The 19,919-nt window shown below is 45.3% G+C and overlaps 1 protein-coding gene across 8 annotated transcripts; it reads right to left on the minus strand.

Moving 5' to 3' along the window:
• Nucleotides 1-889: 889 nt before the first annotated feature.
• Nucleotides 890-19,014, minus strand: KIF23 (kinesin family member 23). 8 transcript variants are annotated; one of them, XM_064455991.1, is made up of 24 exons: nucleotides 18,891-19,014; nucleotides 18,697-18,766; nucleotides 18,452-18,580; nucleotides 16,522-16,627; nucleotides 15,677-15,813; nucleotides 14,906-15,015; nucleotides 14,133-14,303; nucleotides 13,160-13,201; nucleotides 12,614-12,726; nucleotides 12,344-12,465; nucleotides 11,696-11,798; nucleotides 11,253-11,332; nucleotides 11,042-11,161; nucleotides 10,358-10,517; nucleotides 9,651-9,818; nucleotides 9,269-9,426; nucleotides 8,684-8,857; nucleotides 7,812-7,991; nucleotides 7,131-7,436; nucleotides 4,961-5,191; nucleotides 3,822-3,904; nucleotides 3,460-3,541; nucleotides 3,271-3,341; nucleotides 890-1,693 (listed from the first exon to the last, which is right to left on the minus strand). In XM_064455991.1, the coding sequence occupies exons 1-24, from the start codon at nucleotides 18,899-18,901 to the stop codon at nucleotides 1,678-1,680; spliced, it is 2,943 nt and encodes a 980-aa protein (XP_064312061.1). In that variant the 5' UTR covers nucleotides 18,902-19,014; the 3' UTR covers nucleotides 890-1,677. The 8 variants fall into 8 exon arrangements, with proteins under 8 accessions (XP_064312061.1, XP_064312062.1, XP_064312063.1 ...); XM_064455992.1 differs by having other exon boundaries at nucleotides 18,697-18,763; nucleotides 18,891-19,009; XM_064455993.1 differs by lacking the exon at nucleotides 13,160-13,201.
• Between the last annotated feature and the right edge of the window lie 905 nt (nucleotides 19,015-19,919).

Here is a 19,919-nt window from a genome sequence, read left to right on the forward strand (position 1 = left end):
CATTTGCCTGTCGAGCCCAAGTTCACTGGCGCCTCTTTTAAAGCCACACGTTTCTTCAGGCTGTTTTTTTCCTCCCCAGCTGTTTTTTCTTCCGTTTGCCACTTATGACTTATTAGCTGTATTTTAAGACATTGCATTTAACTAATCAGGCAGTAAATAATACTGTAGTCCAACTAGCATCCCGAACACACGCTTAACAAACGCCCGCCCGCACACAGAGCTGTCTCTGCTTGTAGCTTGTTGAAGCAGGACGTCGTGTATCCCTGTCCAAGGCAAGAAAGCCTCTGGAGCCACAAAGCAGCGCCGCCTGCTCAAGACAACAAAATAATCGTGTTCTGCCTCCTGCTTCCTCAGAGGGATTATGATCAAGCCTGCTCTTAGCTAGGTGAACGCCAAGGCTACCACGGAGGACAGCGTTAGCGCTTGCCATTGCTGCTGTTGCACGGCAGCCTGCGCCAGCAGCGGGCCTACGAGACCTGTGGAAACGATGGTGCTTCTTCAGAATATAAGCATTTTCATGGACCACCTGAAAATAAGTTTGCTTATACCAGCTACAAACAGGCACCTAGGCTTTAAACATTTTCTTTATAAACTACTTAGAAAAGCTTTTTCTTCTGCTGGAAAAAGCTGAAATCTTTAACAGCTTTTAACAAGGCCACGTCACTTGCACACTCAAAAGGGGATCAACCCCCTTGAAGCGATGTGCAGACGTGAAGATAAGGCTGTCCAAACCAGAACTTGGGATCCACGCAGATTCCTTGGTTTAAACTTCAGAAGCATCCCCAGAGGTGCATTCACTCACAGTTCTGTGCACAAGGCGCAGTCAAGATGCTGCGATGCTTACCCCGGTTTCTGTAGCTTAGCATACCCCTAAGTAACCAGAACATGGTTTGTAAGAGCCATTGAATAAAAGTATTTATTTTAACAGGTTTGCGGAGCCACACATATAAAGTTCTCACCGTGTCTGTGAGCAAGTTACCCTTTTACCCCATATCTACAGATGTAAAAAAATTATTTACTTGCACTACAAAAAATAGGTCCGCTGTCAAGTCACCAATCGTATCAGTGTTCTTGCTTCTGACGGTTTGAAGATCGAAATGTTTTCACAAGCTGATTTGCATATTAAATAACCAAAGGTAATTCAGGTAATTCTTCCAGAAGAAATCCATATTACCAAGCTGTTGCTAGTAACAATAAAACATGAAATGGCATAGAAACACTCTTAAAGTGCGTTACTGCATCTAAATAAATAGCAGCATTTATGCCTCTTCAAAACAGAGGACCTGACAAGGAAGGGATAGTGACCAGAACAGAAGTATTTTGCACTAGAAAAAGCTGAAAAAATATGCAAGGCAAAAGCCTTGTGTCATTAGTCTATAAAGATACAGCTTAATAACAAGGGTTTCATACACACAAGAGAGAAGGCGTTCTGAAGAAGTCCCGGGGACACAATGGCAGAACCTCCCCTACATCTATTGATCATATACACACCCACACATACGCTTCTTTGGGATCGCAAGAGGTACCTCCCACTTAACCAATGCCTGGCAGAGGCCGTTATAACAATATAAGCCTGTAGTGATAACAAAGCGGGTTTTATCAAGCTTATCACTGGCAGCAGATATTACATCAGTCTGATAAAAATCAAGGGGATTCCAACGCAGTAGTACGTTACGTTCATGGCTTTCTTCGCCTAAGGAAAGAAAAAAAAAAGCCCCAAACAACTTTCAGATTTCACACGGCAGCAGTTTTCCTTCACAGCAGCCAGCAGCCTATTTACCTATTCTGATGTGTACGTAGGTCCCCCACTCCTCCTATGCTAAGAAATGCAACAATCGACACAAGAAAACCAAAGAGCTTATTTACCAAGAAGTGCTTGTATTTTGCTTTCTTTTTTCAGACAGCCGTGAGAGCAAAACAAAGTTTTATTTAAATTATTTATTAAGTTCAAATAAATACAAGCTCCAACTCAATGCACAGGCAAACTAGAGCATCTACTACAATATACAATATACAATAATACAATACAAGGCTGTGGCAAGGCTGCAAGTGGCAGCAGCCAGCTCGAGCAGTTCCCAGTTTCTAACAAGAGATGCAATAAAGTGTTACACTAACACGATGAAAGGCACTTATTTATCACAGTATCTGAAAATTTCACATACCTTCCGAAATACCCTTCTTCCACCACAGCTCTAAACTTTTTGGATTCTAAACAGCAGAAAGTTCCGTTCATTTTGGCTTCACAGAAGCCTCTTTACCTCTCCAGCCCTCTCTCCTGCCTGTAAATACGGCTTGCAAAACTGCAAATTTTCTTCCCCCTGAGCTGACCAGGTGACTTCCACAGCACTGCCAGCACCTATCTGCAAGAGGCCAAATCTGGATATCGAATTCTGTTCCGCAACACCTAGTTTAACAAAACTACCTTCTCTAAAGGATTTTTTTTTGTCAGTGGCACGGTTCTGTTAGACGTGGGGCTCAAATGTTGGGCGCTAGCCTTACGAACTGCAGGATCGTTTGGACTTTTTGCTGGAAATTGAGACTTCTGACTTGGTAAGCTCGCGTTTATGTGTGCAACCGCCGCTGATCCCAGCACGTTAAAGAATAAGACAGCCCTGAAGAATTCAGACTGTTATCTGTGTGTTTGGAAAAGAGGAAAGTTTCTTCTAGCATGACTAGAGCCCTTGCTTCCCTAGCCGGTGCCTTGGCAGTTACACAGCAGGTAGTGCCTGGAGCTACGTTCAGGTATACCATTAGGTATAGCCTAGGGTCGCCTCAGTCCCTCCTCCCTGTGCCATACTGAAATTGTAACCTTGTTTAATTTAAATTTACCTAAGGTTACAAAAATGAATATTCTTTACTATGTTGGCATCTGATAAAGGCTGGGTGGACAGAAGAGGGATGCAGCTTAGTGCTTTGTCACTGCCATCCCTAACCCTGTTGCGCTCTGGAGCTGCCGGCATCCTACAGTTCCCAGCTTTTTACAGTCGGGATAGCGCAAGATCAAACCTGACATCCTGCTCACTGCGCTGAATGCCAGAGTTTTACCCAGAAGACAAGTCAGCAGTTCTGCTCAGAGTCTCCTACAGACCTATCCTGTCACCGGTTTCCAGCACCGAATAAGCCCGCTTATCTTACAGAGTAACGGAGGTGTGCGCCCCAAACCTGAAGTGGGAAGGGCAGCGAGGTCAAGGGCAGGGGGAAGTTACCTCACCTTAGATGTTACCAGGAAAGAGAACGTAACACCCCAGCTACAAGGAGAGATACACTTACTTGGGCTGAGCATGATGCTGATATCCAGGTCCAAGAGTTGATCCTGCCCTCATCTCCACTGCCACAGAACACTGAGGAGAGACAGAAAAATCAGTCTCTATTGCTAACCCCCCACCCAGCTATCATCATTACCCCAAATTCTCATCCAGATCAAGCACGAGATGTCCCCCTCCTTTGTCTATAGCTTACTCTGGTTTCTACATCAGTCCATTCAGAGTCTGCAGCGTCCTTGGGTGGGTCAGGATCGGAAGGCGATGATCTTCGCTTTCGACTGAAAGAGGAGTATGTGGGAAAAAGTTACAAGCATCACGTATTTTGGCAGATTCTCAGACACAAGAGAATACATTTCATACAGTCTCAATAAATACTTTGCTCTCAGCAACAGACCAGCCTTAAAAGCAGCTACAGTGCCTATAAGCTTCTCCAAGTTACTTTTATATTATTTCAGGTTAGATGCAGCAACGTTTTGTTCAATCATTTAGACCAGAATCAGCTACTGTTGGAATTACATACCGCCAAGGGCGCCAGAACCTAAAATTAAGACAACTCACCCCGTTGGAGATTCTTGCTTCAGAGTCTCTATCTCTGTGAACTGCACAGCCTGTCCGCCACCCCTGGTTTTGAAAACATCACCCTGGAAACCAAAAGCAGTTAAAACAAGGTACAGTCACGAGGTCAGTTTGGTGGCCACAGTGCCAGCTTTCACCTCAAAACTTAAGTGCTTATAAAGGTTATTTCCTTGCAGGTTAGTAGCCAGCAAGCGTATGTGCACAAATACACTCTCCCCCATTATTATCTTCTCTTGTTATACACAGGACAATGAAGAGCAAACACCCTCCACCCTGATGACCATGCAAGATACCCATAGAGCGGTCACTACGCTGGCAAAGATTTCTGTATGATAACGACGACTATGTAATACCAGGGAAATCGTGTCACAGGCTTAGCTTCAATAGTTCCACAGCTCGAACAGGTACGTTGTCAGTTATGCAAGACTTTGCTTTTGAAAACTTCGCTGGAAACTAAAAGGTTACCTAAGAGGAGTGAGACCTTTTTTAAAACTCAAAGAAAAAAAGGCAATATTGGAAGGCCCATGACTGTAGGAAAAATGCACCAAAAGCTTCTTGCTACGAATTACAGAGAGCTCTCAGTTTGCCGTAGGCCAGTACAGTCAGCGTTCTGGGACACAAACATTGCAAGCGTTCAAAGCCTAGGCTGTCTCACCAATTTGTTTGTCAGTCAACTACTAGAAATTATGTCCTGGAGCGTTCGAGCATCCATCACTGCAGCAAGCTTACTCATACCGCTAGTGGGAATCCAATAACATCACTCCAACAAGACCGACTCCACAAGATTAGCTGCAGCCACAACTCTAAGAAACTTCCACTACAAATGGATTATTGCATTTTACTAAAGAAAAAACAACCTTAATTACTTTCAAGGAGAACGACGACTTAGATAACCAAGCCTGTAATGGTTCATAAGAAGCAATGACAAAGCTCAAGAAAAGTATTTTCCGACTCTAAAAGCTCGCTTGAATCCGGCTGCACAGAAATTTCAAATCAAACCCCTCAGCAGACCGAGCCAAAGGTGCCCTTTTGCAAGCCAGTGAGCCCGTAGCACCAACGCATTGCCAGAAATAGGTTTCGTCAGGGTTATCACAAGTTAACGAGGAAGGCGTTTGCTTTACCTTAATTAGCTTGGTTTCAATCTCCCCATCGGAGGCTAGCTCCTGATGCGTCAGCATATACTTGTCACACTTAGCTAGCGCCTTTTCGCTTGCAGCCGCGACCGTGATGGCGTGAGGGACGTGCGGCTGCATGACTGTTTCAGTGGGCAGATTAGAAGGTGGCTTATGATCTACCCATCTCTCCCCAGCCGAGCGCGACCGTCTGTGTCTGAGGCGAACTGGAGGTGCATTCTGATCAGAGTGGAAGAGAATCAGAAGAAATCAGCACAGAGTCAACCTCTCCGAGGGTATCATTAGCAGAACTGAACTTTGCAGGTCTGGTTAAGATGCGTTTGTATGAGGATCAAAGCTTCGTTCCTAACGTGCTTTGCAGAGCGCATCCTGAAAGGCACCGTTACCAAGAGCCTCGCGTAAAATTGTTAATGGATTATTTCTGTGCCAATTCCTGGTTGGTTGTTTTTTTTTTTGTAAATTTTAGCTAAGCGTTATCCAATCTGTTACATTCCATACCTAGTAACATTTCGGCACGGAGGACATCTTATGTTTGGTAATGCTCCTCCCGAGTTCCCAAATCAAAAGGGATTGTTATGAACATATTAACCAACCCCAAAAGAGACATTTATGTTTCCATGGATACATTCATGGATCAAAATGTATTTTTGAGGCAGCAAAGCAAGCAGACCGGGTATGGATTTCCAACATCTCTAAAGGATGCAAGATCTCATAACGCTTCTGAGTAAATAGAGCAGAAGCAGCATCCCCTGTCCTAGCGCTATCGCTTCTGAACTCAGCTGTTGGAAACCCACGAGGAGTGAGTGAAGTTCGTACGTTTTTATTTTATGAACGTTGTTGTCAGTTGCTCAGGGAAATCAGAAAAAAATCTGGAAACTTAGTTAAAAACCTGGGTGCCTCGAGATCTTTGAACAGGCTTTTGAAAGAGTATTTGCAGACTCTCTCTGTTCCATTTCCACACTAATTCTAGAGGCCTCAATCACGGTGAGGTTACGTACCCCAAACCTATGAATGCAAATTGTATCCCCTGTATTTTCAGGTGATGAGCATCAATTAGGATTTCTTTGACCAACAGACATGAGCTTGGCTGTACCCTTTGCAGATAAAACCTCCTACAAGTCTAAAGCAGCCCTTAAAAATTAAACATATATATGGAAAATGCAGCTGTCAGCAAAAATCTTCCATTAAAATTAAGAGGAGAAAGCATTTCAAGACTTTTTCCTCCCCTTTTAGTGGGCAAGTACTTATTTCTGTTGATAGTTTTTTGAAACAATTCTGCCAAGGTGCCTTAGAAGTTACGTTCCAAGGAGAGGGTAAACAACTATTGGTCGCATTTTACTCAGCAGAGAGCACATCCCTTCCTCTGCTGACAGTGGTCCGTGTATTACTTAATTGGAACGGCACTTGCTTAAAAGCATGTCCCTGACTTCAAACAGCCAGCAAGTAACAGAAATTTTGAGAACGCTATTGCAAAAGGAATCATACCACGATGAACTTTCCTCCTCTCGAGAAGCTCTCTCAAGAGGCTGGGGTCGTACAATTCTCTGCGATTTACCTGAGCCACTGCGACAGTGCCGTAACGCGACAGAGACACCATCGAGACTAACATTTGCACGCAGCAGTTTAAGGGGGGAAAAAAAAAGTCTCCCACTTATAAGCGAAGCCCCCAGTTTTAACGCAGATGTGAAAATTAGGGAAGACTATCCTAAGCGAGTTAAAGTTAACAGTCACACAGCGAGATGTTTGTCCAAGCACAATTTCCAGTAGCCATTTGCAGATACAGCTCATAAGACCACCTTTTAAGCTGCCCAGACAGACTACGGTAAATTGCAGGCTGCAAGACAGATTTGAGGAGACAGACACAAGTTAAAACACAAGGACGTTTACAGCTAGAGAGGTCTAGCTAGTTAGGAGTTCCTTACAAGAGCTATCTATGCGCCAGCAAGAAACACACACGCTGCTTTTAAGGAGTTTTTAAAGGTCAAGTTAAGAAGTCAAATAGAACGAGTAGTGAGACTCAACTCAGTTCTATGAGAAACACATTTAGGGGGAACTCCAACCCGCGTTAGGTGTGCTCAATGTAAGAGAGCAGCTGTAACGAGCTTTTGAGCCAGACTAAGCAACACTACGTTTAACTTTTGACAGGAGCAGCACTAACCCTGCAGCATTGATCCTCTTCTATTTCTAGCTCATCTCTACGCCTGGGAACCTCAATGACTCCAGTCCAGCACATCCCTCGCCTTCTGTCTGAGGCATTATAGTCTCTACTTTGTCCTGGTTCTTGTTGTCTACTCCTTGCATTAGGAGTGCCACTGGTATGCTTGTGCGAAGGGGTTTTCTGCTCCCATTCCATAACACAGGACGCCACAGAAATGCTGCTACAAGAATTAGAACGTCTGTGCACCTGCGGGTTGCTCGCGAGCCGCTGGCTTTCAGCGACCTGAGTAGTAAAGTTACTAGGAGGCTAGAGAGAACGGGAAAGAAGTTAGTGAGCATACAGAACTGTCAACTTACAAGGCAATAAAAACAACGAACGCCGACAACGCGCAGAGTGACAATTCAGCGGTTCAAGCTTATGGTTTTGGATAAGTATTGTGTTGCGGTGACAGCATTAAGAATGACGTATTCTTCCAATAGTATTAGCATGAGAAGGTAGGAGCACAAATAAAGAGCACCAATAAATACAACAGGAGACAAAGAATTCAAAGCAAGTTTAAGTTACCCAAATTCTGTGCTTGGGAACTATTTCCTAGCCACTAAAGAGGCTTGGCCTGCACTTTAGTACGTTCTTATAAATATGCTTTTCCCTGTAGTAAGAAGTGGTTTAGAGGCAACTTACAGGTACCGGTGAAGGAGACACTGATCTCTGAACAGGCTTCTCTCTGTCTCTCTCCCGAGAAGGCCTCTCTGGCTTCTCATTTTTTGGTTCAGTAACAATGGCCTTCAGCTGCTTCAGTTTTTCATCTTTGACCCAAAGTTTGTTCTGCATTTCCAGCTGCTTGGCCGCTACGCGACGCTCCTAGAGAGACACGTGAGGAAAAGCGTTAAGTACCTTACACGAAAGCACAAGTAATTGTGCTGAAAGTTTGAAGGGAATTGCATATTCCACGTGGAATGAAGTTCTTCCCCACTGAGATACAAGCTGTTGGAAACAATGACATATCAAGATAAAAAAAGACTTGCCAGTACCACGCTTAATGCACAATAATTTTGCTTCCTAAATTATGACAAATGGGGCTATGTCTAACTATAGTTCCCTCAATGGTCCTAAAGTAGTAGAGTCTTGCTGTAGAAAAAATTAATCCCTCGGATTCTTTCCTTATTGCTTGTCAAGTGCATAGCTGAGCAAGAGTTTCCATGAGGATGAAGGGGAAACCCTGACATTAGGTTTCTACCAACACCAGACAGAACAAGAGATTCACCTCCTTAGAGTGCCACAAACCCAAAAGAATAAATTCTAGATATTGAGATGAAGTGCCACAGAGCTCGGGAGTGCTACTCCAGCTGCATCAAAAGTCCTTGAGGAATTTAAGTGTAGCGTGACAGAAAAGTTCGGCTCAAAATGACTGTTCAAGTCCATAATTAAAAGCCAAACATCTCCATTCTTAATGCTACTACTATATATGAAAAAAAAACCACAAAAACAGGCCGCCCAGCTCCCCCCAGCACTGCGCCATTACACACTTCTAATAGATACGGTAGTGTACTTACACACTCCTTCTCCCATTTCATGGTTGTTTCTGCCACCATGCCTTGCAATCGTGCCTCCAACCTACGCTTGTCAGAAGCCTGACGTTGCAATTTCTGGCTCTGGCTTTCTAGTTCTTGCTGAAGATTACGCTTGTCTTCTTCATAAATTGTCGCAGTTTTCTCTAAAATCTCGATCTAGAAGAAGAGAGGAAGGACTTAGCTATGCTTCTTAGAAGCACAACCATCTAAGCCCAGAATTGCTAGTTATATTTGACTGTTAACTTACACTAGAATGTATTAGCTGTTGTACAAATATACCCAGATAAAGGGTCCATATTCCCAAGAGACTGGAATTCAGAGTTTCGGATTGGAATTTCAGAGATTTTACAACTTACTTATAAGCTGCCCGCCTTCAATGCATTAAGAAAAGCCTCACCTCATAAGAAAGCCAAAAAGCTAAAAGGATTCAGTGAAGTTCCCCACAAAATACTTCCCATCTTGTTCCTAATATCCATCTTGCAGGCAACTTCTGACGTCGAGGAACTTGTCAAATGGTACATAGAAAATGCATTTTGTGCTTAGCTTTAGACAATGAAGAAAACTGACCTTGTATTCCAAAGTTTTAATTTTCTTCTCCAGGCGTTCCAGCTCCGTTTTCTGTCCTGCTATTGTTTTCTCTTTCTCAGACAGTTTTCCCTGAATATAGTTTTCCTTGGATACAACACTGGAGTCAAAGTCTTGCAGCATTGTTTTAAATGCAAGCACTGCAAGAGAATCGATATATTGTGTCTTCTCACCATATCTCTGCAATATCAAAAGCAGTCCTGGTTTTCTCCTACCAATTTAACGCTACCAGCTATTCCATTACTACAAGGTTTTTTAAACGATCGGTCTAGACAAGATACTTATTTCCTGTTGGTACAGATGCCTTGAGCAGTGCTAAGGGCACCAAATAAATCTAGCTCCACACCGACATTCAAACCCTTACCGTTTTTGGCAAACTCCTCTGACAACATTTGTCGTAGTTTATGGCGTTTTTCCAGGACTTCAATAAGCTTTGGAAGTGTTTGATCATCATTAACATCCAATAGCTCGCATGAAGGCAACGGAGGTAAGTTCTGCAAAAACATTTCTGAAACAGATTGCTCTTCTGTTTCTGTAAGGTTTAAAGCCAAGAAAGTCTGTTAGGAAGCTACAGAACAGAAGAATTCCATTTGACAACGCACAGCCACAGATCACTCATCCCGCAGTATTGCGAAGCAGACAGAACTTAGAATAATTAATGAGAACTAGAAGTTTTCAGAAGGGATGACAGTGTTGAGAAAAGATTAAATGTGACATTCTCGATTTGCTGCTTTATAATACCTCCAGGCAACTCTTGATTTCTAAAGTGGGCCCTAAGCACACAAGAACATCAAAGTATCATCCTCTAGCAGTTTCCTTTCAGGAGCTGCAATAACGGGAATTCAACTCATCACCAATAACGAAAGAATTGAGACTTACAGAGTAACTGGGTTTATACCACAAGTAGCAAGTACGAAGAGAGCAGTTCCTATTGCAGACACGGCTCACAACTAACAGTTAAACAAAGCTCCCTTTGCACTTTCAAAGCTCAAATGATTTGTGTTAAAATAGCCTTCAACTCCTAACAGAAAAAAAGCCTGTGCTGTAATCACCTAGCATTCCAGTGTTTACCTCCATTTATTGGGCCACCCCGCATCTCCAGTTTCCGGGAGAGCTCCTCTCTGAAGGCTGCGTTCCTAAAGCGCCGTCCGGGCGTTAAGCCGCAGAGCGGTCTATCAACAGGTCTTGCAACTTCAACTTCCTGGGTCATTTCTGCAAAGCGCATGACTTGCTACAACAGAACAAAAGCAAGCTTAACCACAGAACTAACCAGAAGCACTCCAATGTAAATCAAAGCGATACCTTAGGTCAACAAAAGCATTAGAGGAAGCATTATCAAGCTATAATCTCAAGTAGTTCCCAGCTAGAGAGCTTGCGGTGCTGAAGCGGAGCATCCGGAAACCTTCCTAGCAACACCTCCCAGACCCCCGCCCCCAGGAACCGTGACAGCGACCACGCAGACAGCCAAAGCTTGGGCAGGTACTGTCGCAGTACGGTTAGCACCTAACTACAGCGGAGTACCGGGGCTTCTGTAAATAAGAGAAACTTTTCCCATTTTCCAGGCAAGTAGCAGTTGTCGTTTTTAAGAGGAAAAATAAGACTTGGAGGGCACATTTGCTTTGTATTATATTGGATTACTGGTGTCCAAGCAATTAAAAATATCATTCCTGTCGCCTACTAGGCAAGTACAGTAATCAGTGATAAACATGAAAAAAAAACAAAAGAGTAGGAGGGAATGATCTGCAAGCAAGTTACCAAGCTTTCCTCGTAGTCCTCGGCTTTGGGATTAACGCACACAATCATACGCACTTTTCCTTCACCATCAAAATAGTTCTTGAAGAGATGGGTCAGTTTGGAATCTCGGTACGGGACCATCTTAAAATAAAAGTACACGGAAGGGCTAGTAAAGCTTTCGTTACACCAGGCCTTCATCAAAACAAGGACAATTGGCTAACGGGTTGCATACCTTATTTGTTCCATACATCTGGTTTTCTCGTAGAACTTCAATACATGTTCTTAACGTCATTAGTGACTGATTAATATTACCTTGAAAAAAATAAAACAACAAAAAACCACAAGACAAAAAAGTCTGTAAGCAGCCATTTGGATCACGTGCGCAAGTTGTTTAGCAGTTTACTTCAGAATAAATTGCCTGGACTTAAGTTATATTTGTTACTGCTCTGATATCTATCGATTTATTTGATAACTGCTCGAATTAACTCAAGTATCAGAACACGTGCTACTAAAAACTACTGGTTTCCAAACTGGAGGACTTAAGGTCACCAAATCAGACAACTGAACATAACAGAACACTTCAATTCTTCCTATGATTTCTCTACTACGGGACAAGACTAACACGAGCGTATTCTAGCACATAAAGTTACCAGGCTGTCTAAAGGCGATACGTACCTGCTTCTCGCAGCCTGTTCCCTTCAGCTTTTGTTCTATTAGTTCTTTCACTTCCAGCCAGGTCAACTAAAGAGAGCTGGCTCAAAGTGATCTGTTCTTTCTCCTATTACAGAAAACAAATTATGTCAGGCTAATGATTAGCTCTATATTCCTTCCAAAGGGGGACACCCCACCCCTCCCAAACCTAAACCGGCATGCACGCTTAAAAAGCATACGTTGCGCCTTTAAATAAAGGGTGGTTTTATAGCCCTTAGTGCAAGAAGCTGTGCGCCCCTAGCTTTTTGTGTAAATTTAGCAGATCCCTTCCGTCTCGAGCTACAAGATAGACGTAACAACCGCACTCATTCAAATTCCCCCCATTTTAGATTCTTAAGGGTTTCTGCTCAAAAGAAGCAGACGTAAAGAACAAAGGAATAAGCAGCTTCGCACTCAGGTTAACGCTTTACCTTCATTACAAAAAGGAGACTAATTCTAGCCTTTGACAGAAATAATTTTGAGTTTCTTCAAAAAGAAATTGCTAACGGGCAAGATGTGTACGCCCGAGACACGGGAACCGTTTCAGCAGGCCGTGCTGCAAGGTTCACCACGTTTTCTAACCCACGCATACGTGTGCATGGTTCTCCTTTAATAGCCAGCCCCAGAATTCACCTGTAGTACATTATCTCCGTCTGCATCCAGGGGTGCCTGAGCCAGCTTGATTATAAAAACACTGTGAGAGCGACTAGATTCTCGATTCAGCTGAGTGTTTGCAATACGCCTCTTCTTTTGGCCTGTTTAAAAGAACAAAAACGATCCCTCCAAAAACCTGTTTTATTTATCAGACCTGCCACCTGGCAAAGCCAGTTCTCTTTTCACCATGATAGTGTAAAGGAATATGCATCTGTACTGAATTTAAAGAAGTTACACTCTAAGATTTACCTCTCCAAAACACTTCAAAAGCTTCCTCTGTAGATTTCACCTCTACTTCTGTGCATCCCGTGACGTACATGTTGTGATTCTGGTCCTCGCGAAGTATTTTGGATTGTGGAGGTCTTCAGGACAGGGAGGAAACAAAACAAAAAAGCCCCACCAAAATTGAGTGGGGGTTTCTGTACAACAATACATTGCATCATGCAAATTGTCTTTTGTTTAAGTACAAAATTCAGGCTGACTACGTCAATTATCCCTACAGCAGATGGAAGAGGAAGTACAAGTACACGGACACACATTCAGCCAAGATTAGTTACGTTTCAGCTACTGCTTTAATTTAGAAGCTATGTTTAATTGCAATTCTTACTGGAAATCACGGTTTTGGGTGGCAGCTATTGTTTTTCTACATGCATACAGAAGCAAGATGGCTTCAACAGCGTTCTATATTTGCTAGTAAAGCAAGAAGAGATAGGGAGTCAGTCTGAGGTGGGTTTATTTCTGCTTCTACTAAAATGTCACTTTTCAGTATTCGGAATAATATGCTTATGCACATACATAAAGTCACCATTTCGCACAGGAGTGTTGCAATTGTTCCACCTACCAAAAAAACAGGGTTGAAAAATATTAAGTCATTCAGCTTGCGTCTAAAATCTTTTTATATATAATACAATGTAGCTTCCATAAATAGAAACAATCCAAGATTCTTCACCGGCTGATTTTTGGACATAGGCAGAATCCTAAACCAATAATTTTTTTATTCTTTAAAAAGCATTCACAGACATTCAAACTCATTCCACAACAGTACCCTGGTGACGGCCCTTGACGTTCAAGAGCAATGGCTTGTTTTGCCCGAGTTAGTCTTTAAGTCAGCCAACTCTTTAGCTAACACCTGTACCGACGGATGGGTGTAAGGTTTTCTTTAACTGATTTAGAATTTTAGAAGTCTATTCAAAGTTTAATTGGCAGGATGTTTTTCTGACAGACTCGAGATTTACCGATTTTAGACATCGGCCAAGTATGCACCTTTCCAAAAAATACCCAGAATCTCATTTATGAGACAACTCATTTCTGGTTTTATGGAAATTACTGGCATCAAGTGAAATAATATGCAAGCTTGTGTTAACTGTAAAGCAACAACAACACAGCAACACACTGTTTGCAGGAGCAAAACGTCAGCTATGGCATGGCTTACTCTTCAAGTTGCAGTCACCTGCCAGGAGCAGTACTCGCAGGATAGCATGAATAGACTTAGAATTTCAGCGGGACATAACACACTGCCTCACAAATTAAATGTGTGCTTATTAATGCCCCATTATAGCGAGGAAGGGAGCACCAATTCTTAGCAGCAGCAGAACAACCATCAGTACTTGGCACGCTTAAATACTATCATCTGCTCTCCTCAGGCATCCCCTTTTCCATGTGATTTTTGAATTAAGCCAGACTCGCAAAGACTCCAGCCACAAAGACATATTGGGGTTCCCGCAAAAGCATAACTCAAGTAGGAGTAATGGTATTTAATAAAACTCACTTTGGTTTTATAGGATCAAAGGGAGCTTCCTCCAAGAGGTCGTAGATATAGTTGTTGTAGATCTCGATATAGGAGACAAAGACACTGTAGACGTTATCTTCATCAACTTCTTCCACTTTGCAGTGATCTTGCACATTGATCATGTCAGCAAATTCTGGGTCTATCTGTCGCCTGTTGAATACACACAGCAAGCGACTGTCGCGGAGCCACACAGCCAGCTAGCGTGTCAGGGGGTGACTGTACAATTAAAAAGCAAGTCTACTGACAAGCCTCACAACTCGAGTGTGGAAGTGCTCACACCAGCAACTAATGACAACACACCCGGTCACGTTAGATTAAAAAAAAAGCACTCTGAAAAGTTTAAATAGATAAACTTTCCCCTGTACTTGGCTGCAGTAAGAAATGCCTTGCAAAGCTCCTGGATAGTCAGCACATCTACCCTCCACCCAGCAATCTCACTATGTTGCAAAATATCCCCAAGTTTAGCTTCACTCACAGCGTTCCTGCAAGGTGATGTCGCAGCATTTTACTCGTGAGTTAACAGGTACAAAAAACCCACAAAATGGACTTCTGCTGCCTGATTCTAAGTCTTCTAATCTAAATACTTAATTACACGACTGCTCAAACCTCAAGAGATGTACTAGCTTTCCATTAGTTTTTTTCTTTACTTTCTCCAGGAGAAGGATAAAGAGAGCGAGGGAAGTTAAAACCACAATTTCAGAGCAACAGTTACATTAACTAAATTCATTCTGCATGTTACAATAGCTACTTACTTGCCAGATGGAGTTTTTGGAACAGGCATGGCATCTCTTTTCTGGCGCTCTAATAGAGCGTCTACTTCACACTGAACATCCACACCATTCTTGTCATCAAGCTTAAAAACCTGAGCAGTGAGTAGAGTACGTTTAGCCAATACAATAATAAACACTAGAGAACATAAGGCGTTGGCCAGCAAAACAAGTTATTTGATCGAGCTGTCTGGCAACCGGCACGCACCACGCCCCTCGCTAACACTCGATCTGCTGGCTAAGGCAAAGTAGATCTGACAGAAAACAGATATTTTCAAGCTAACAATATTTCATAAAAGCTTCCAAGCCAGCATGCTACCAAGGAAAAGACTTCCAGTATCATTTCAAATATATTTAGATACCAAAACTCCAGGATGTTTGACCACAAGAAAAGCCTCACATCACACCCTATATTGTTTTAGATATGGTTTCCTGTGGCTTTTGTATCTTGTGGCTGGATTTCATTCCATCACTCAGAAAGCTTCCTCTTTCTGTTTTTATTGTTTTAAACAAGTTAATTAGAGAATAAGCAACAATTTTAAGGATAGCCAGATCATACATCTTCATGAAATGTCCGTCCTAGCTACTAAGCCTTCCTCCTTGGCCCTGCTCTTTGAATCTCCAAGGGGTGGGATCTTTTCGGTTGGTTTCCTTTTTAAAGTGTTCCAGCCACATGACCAACAGGAGGCAAATACTTTGAGTCTTTTTAGGCTGTTACAAGCAACAGTGCAGAAAATTCAGTGCAAAACTACTCACAAATCGCTTGGCCTGGAAAGGTCCTATGCTGTTGAAGATCATATCCAAACACCGTGGGAGAAGTCCTCCATCACCAGGTGATCCTGTCATGGTGTGTGTTTTCCCGCTGCCTGTCACGCCGTATGTAAAAAGGAGACCTAGGAGGGACAGGAAAGTTACAGAATCATCCTTGCTATCTCAAAAAAAATCTCAGTTATAATGACACACCCTGCCTTTCCCTGGTCAAATTTATCTGGGGAAAAACTACTCCTTTTGAACAGTTACAATAAACCATTCCAGCCCATCAAAAGCCACCATCATCGCTAGCGTTTGCATCTCTCACTGACGGCCGCTTCAGCTACAACTGACAGTACCTATCACCCTCTCTGGGGAGAGCCCAAAATGGAAGGAAGCCACCCAGTCCCTGGTGCAGAGGGATGATGTGTTACGGCTGCTACTGAGGAGTCTGGCGTAAGCCAGACAGCTCAAGAACCAACACCGTGATATCAAACCACACCCAGGAGATCAAGCCCTACAAACTGATTTACTTCTGTAGTTGTTCTTTAGGTGGATAAGTCATCCCTTTCCGCAGAAAAAAAGCTTCTCCAGTTAACTGTGTACTAAAAGGCTAGACCTTGACACAAGTAACACGTGCATTGTAACAAAGGTAAATATGTTTAGAAGTAACAAAAGGCAAGAGCAGCCTCCAAGGATGTTGCACAGGGGAGCTATTCCCATTGCAGACAAGGTGCACATGTTTTCACCTAGGTAAGCTAAGAAACCTTGAGGCTTGTGAAATCATAGTGATATAAAAAAAAATCCTGCATGGCAGTCAGGCAGAAAAGTGGTAGGGAACAAGTACTCACCATTTTTCCCACGAATGAGATCTTCCACTAGAGGCTTGGCCACCACGTCAAAAAGCTCCTTCTGAACAACAAGGGTGCCAAACACTTCTTTAAATGAATACTGCGTCTGAAGAAGAGAACACACGCCCTCCTAAGCCTGACGTTTCCCGGTCCAGAAGGCCATTGCTTCAAAGCCCTTCATACCTTCGAACCACTTTCCATCAGTTTACCGGAATGATAAAGATTCTAATTTAGGATTATACCAATGTTCAAACACGAGCAGCTGCTCCAATATAACCATTCTCAGAATAAGTTGTGCATCACGAAGGACAGCAGCCGCCTCATTTTCACAGGGCTGAAGCCCAGAACTAACCAGAACGATCACAAAGCCCAACTCCCCAGCTCTTTTTGGGCTATAACCACCATCTATGCAAGCGCTGAGCAAAGGAACACCCACAATAGCCAAAGTCGAGTCATTCCAGCGTGTAATCACTTTGGTTTAAGCCTGTGCCTTTTTGCAGTCTAGGCTCAGTTTCCAGTCACATGTTTTTAATTAAAAAAGTATATCGATCTGGTCACTTTTCAGTCAAAACACCTGCTTATGTAAACATTTGAATCTTAGAGCTTTTGCGCAAAGCTTTGTTGACCAAACTTGTAATTTATCTTCACCTATTTCATTTAAGCCTTTGAAGATCACTTTCTGTGCTACATAAGAATTTCCCATCCTGAAATCAGAAACAAAGTATTCTACAGCCCAACTAACATTCTTTTTTTTCTTAGAACACTATGACCTCCTCTCATAGTTACAGGGCTGTGTAGGGAACCTGCAGTTAACTCTTTCACTACCAAATCGCGTTCAGTGCTACAGCACTCTGGCTCCTCAGTCTGTATGCACCACCTAAGCCCAGCTCTCCTAGGAAACATTTCTGTTGATCACGTAACAGTACGAACCGCTTGGTGACCTGCTACCCACTTTCCCACATTTTGTGACGTTTCCCCACTTTATATACATAACCTACAGCTTTCCCCCCATATGTGTTATATAAACAGAGAAACAGCTTTTTTTACCCAGCTTAAGTTTGGGATAAATCAACCATTAATTCATTTGTGACTGGTTTAGCTCAGAGCTGGTTTCTCTTAATTAGTCCTACATGTAAGAGTCCTTCAGGCAGTCTAAATGTTCTCCAGCTTTGCTTTTGTTCCTTTTACCCTCCTCCTCAACCCTAAAGAAGCCTTTTCCTATACAGAGACCATATTCCACAGCTAAGGGGGCATCTTTGTTGCAGATTGTTTTCTGGTTTTGAAAACTTGCTTCTCTAAAGGCACAAACTGCTGATTCACACAGAGCCAGAGACACTGCAAGCCAACGGAAAACATCAACAGCAGGGAAGAGGCCCTCGATGCCTAACAAGGATGAGAGGCAACAGGATCAAGCTGTGTCAGGGCAGGTTTAGGTTGGATGTGAGGGAAAATTACTTTAGTGAAAGAGCAGTCAGGCCCTGGCACAGGCTGCCCAGGGAGGTTGGGCCGTCACCGTCCCTGGGGGGGTTCAAACAACATGTAGATGCAACACTTCAGGGCACGGTTTAGGAAGCCTGGGGGTGTTGGGTTGGGGGTTGGACTTGACGATCCTGGAGGTCTTTTCCAACCTTAATGATTCCAGTCAGGGTAGGTTTAGGTTGGGTATTGGGAAAAGGTTCTTCCCCCACAGAGTGGTGGAGCACAGGCTCCCCAGGGAGGCATCACGGCACCAAGGCTAGCAATATTCAGGAACCACTCGGACACTCAGAGACATAGTAAGAATTTGGGGCTGTCCTGTGCAGGGACAGGAGCTGGACTCGATGATCGCTGTGGGTCCCTTCACACTCAGGACCCTCCGTGATTCCGTGAGCCGCAGGCTGGGGGTGGAGGGCAGAGGCAGGGACTCCCCCGCCGCCCCGCGGGCCGTTACCTCCCGGTACTCCCCGTTGCGGAATATCCTGTATCCCTCGGGCGGGTGGATCTGCACCGTGGTCTCGTTGATCACCTCGATGCAGCACTCCTGGTCCGGGCGGCTGAGCGGCCTCACCCTGCAGTACACCTGGGGAATGGGCGGCGTTGGGGGGACGGACGGACGGACAGAGGGCCCGTCGCCGCCCCGAGCAGCCCCGGGGGAGGTCCCTCCCGCGCCCCCCGGCCCGGCGCCCCCACACTCACCCCCACGGGATCCTTCAGGCTGGAGTTGGGCGGCTTCTTCAGCGCCGGCCTCCGCGGCGTCTTGGCCCTACTGGGAGAGGGAGGGAGGGAGGCTGAGGGGCGGCCCGGCGGGGCCGGGACGGGCGCGGGGCCCGCGGCCGGCCGGGGGGAGGGGGGGAGAGGGGGGTCGGGGGTGAGGGTGGGGGGCGCCTTACGCCGACTTCATATCGCGAGGGGCCCGCGGACGGGCGGGGCCAGCTACCGCGATCGAGGAGGGCGCAGCCTCCCGCAGCTCCAGAGTCGCCTCTGACCAGCGGCCCTCGCGCGCTACGCTGCGATTCAAATCTAACCAATCAGCGCGCGCGGCTCCGCGAGCGTCACCGCGCAGCGCGCCGTTACGTTAAGGCGACGCTACCAACGCCCAGGCGGGGCGGGGGGAAGCGTTGCCATGGCGACGGCGACGGGCGCGGCCCGGAGCGAGGGCGCCCCCTGCTGGACGCGGCGGCCCCGCTGAGGCGATCCCCGCGGCCGGGCAGGGTGTGGTCCCGCCTAGCTAGACCCTGAGCCGGGCCTAGAGGCCGGAGCCAGGCCCTACCCCAGGGAAAGGGCCGGGGTGCCGCTCCACGCCCCGCCTTCCCGCCCCGCGGCCGCCTCCCCATCGGCCAGCTGGTGGAGCGGGGAGGGAGACTAGATGTCACTGTGGCTGAAGGCCCGGGCTTAAGGCTAGGCTGGGGCAGCCTCTCATAGAATCACAGAATCATTAAGGTTGGAAAAGACCTCCAGGATCATCAAGTCCAACAATCAACCCAACACCCCCAGGCCTCCTAAACCATGTCCTGAAGCGCCACGTCTACACGGTGTTTGAACCCCCGCAGGGACGGCGACTCCCCCACCTCTCTGGGCAGCCTGTGCCAGGGCCTGACCGCTCTGGCAGGGAAGGCATTTTCCCTCACACCCAACCTAAACCTCCCCTGACGCAGCCTGAGGCCGTTCCCTCTCGTCCTGTCATGGGTGACTAGGGAGCAGAGACCGACCCCCCCTCACTCCAGCCCCTCTCAGGCAGCTGCAGAGAGCGAGAAGGGCTCCCCTCAGCCCCCCCTTCTCCAGGCTAAACCCCCCCAGCCCCCTCAGCCGCCCCCCAGCACACTTGTGCTCCAGACCCTGCCCCAGCCCCGCTGCCCTCCTCTGGACACGCTCCAGCCCCTCCAGGCCCTTCTTGTCCCGAGGGGCCCAAACCTGAGCCC

Source organism: Phalacrocorax carbo, chromosome 7, assembly GCF_963921805.1.
Source record: "Phalacrocorax carbo chromosome 7, bPhaCar2.1, whole genome shotgun sequence".
NCBI lineage: Eukaryota > Metazoa > Chordata > Aves > Suliformes > Phalacrocoracidae > Phalacrocorax > Phalacrocorax carbo.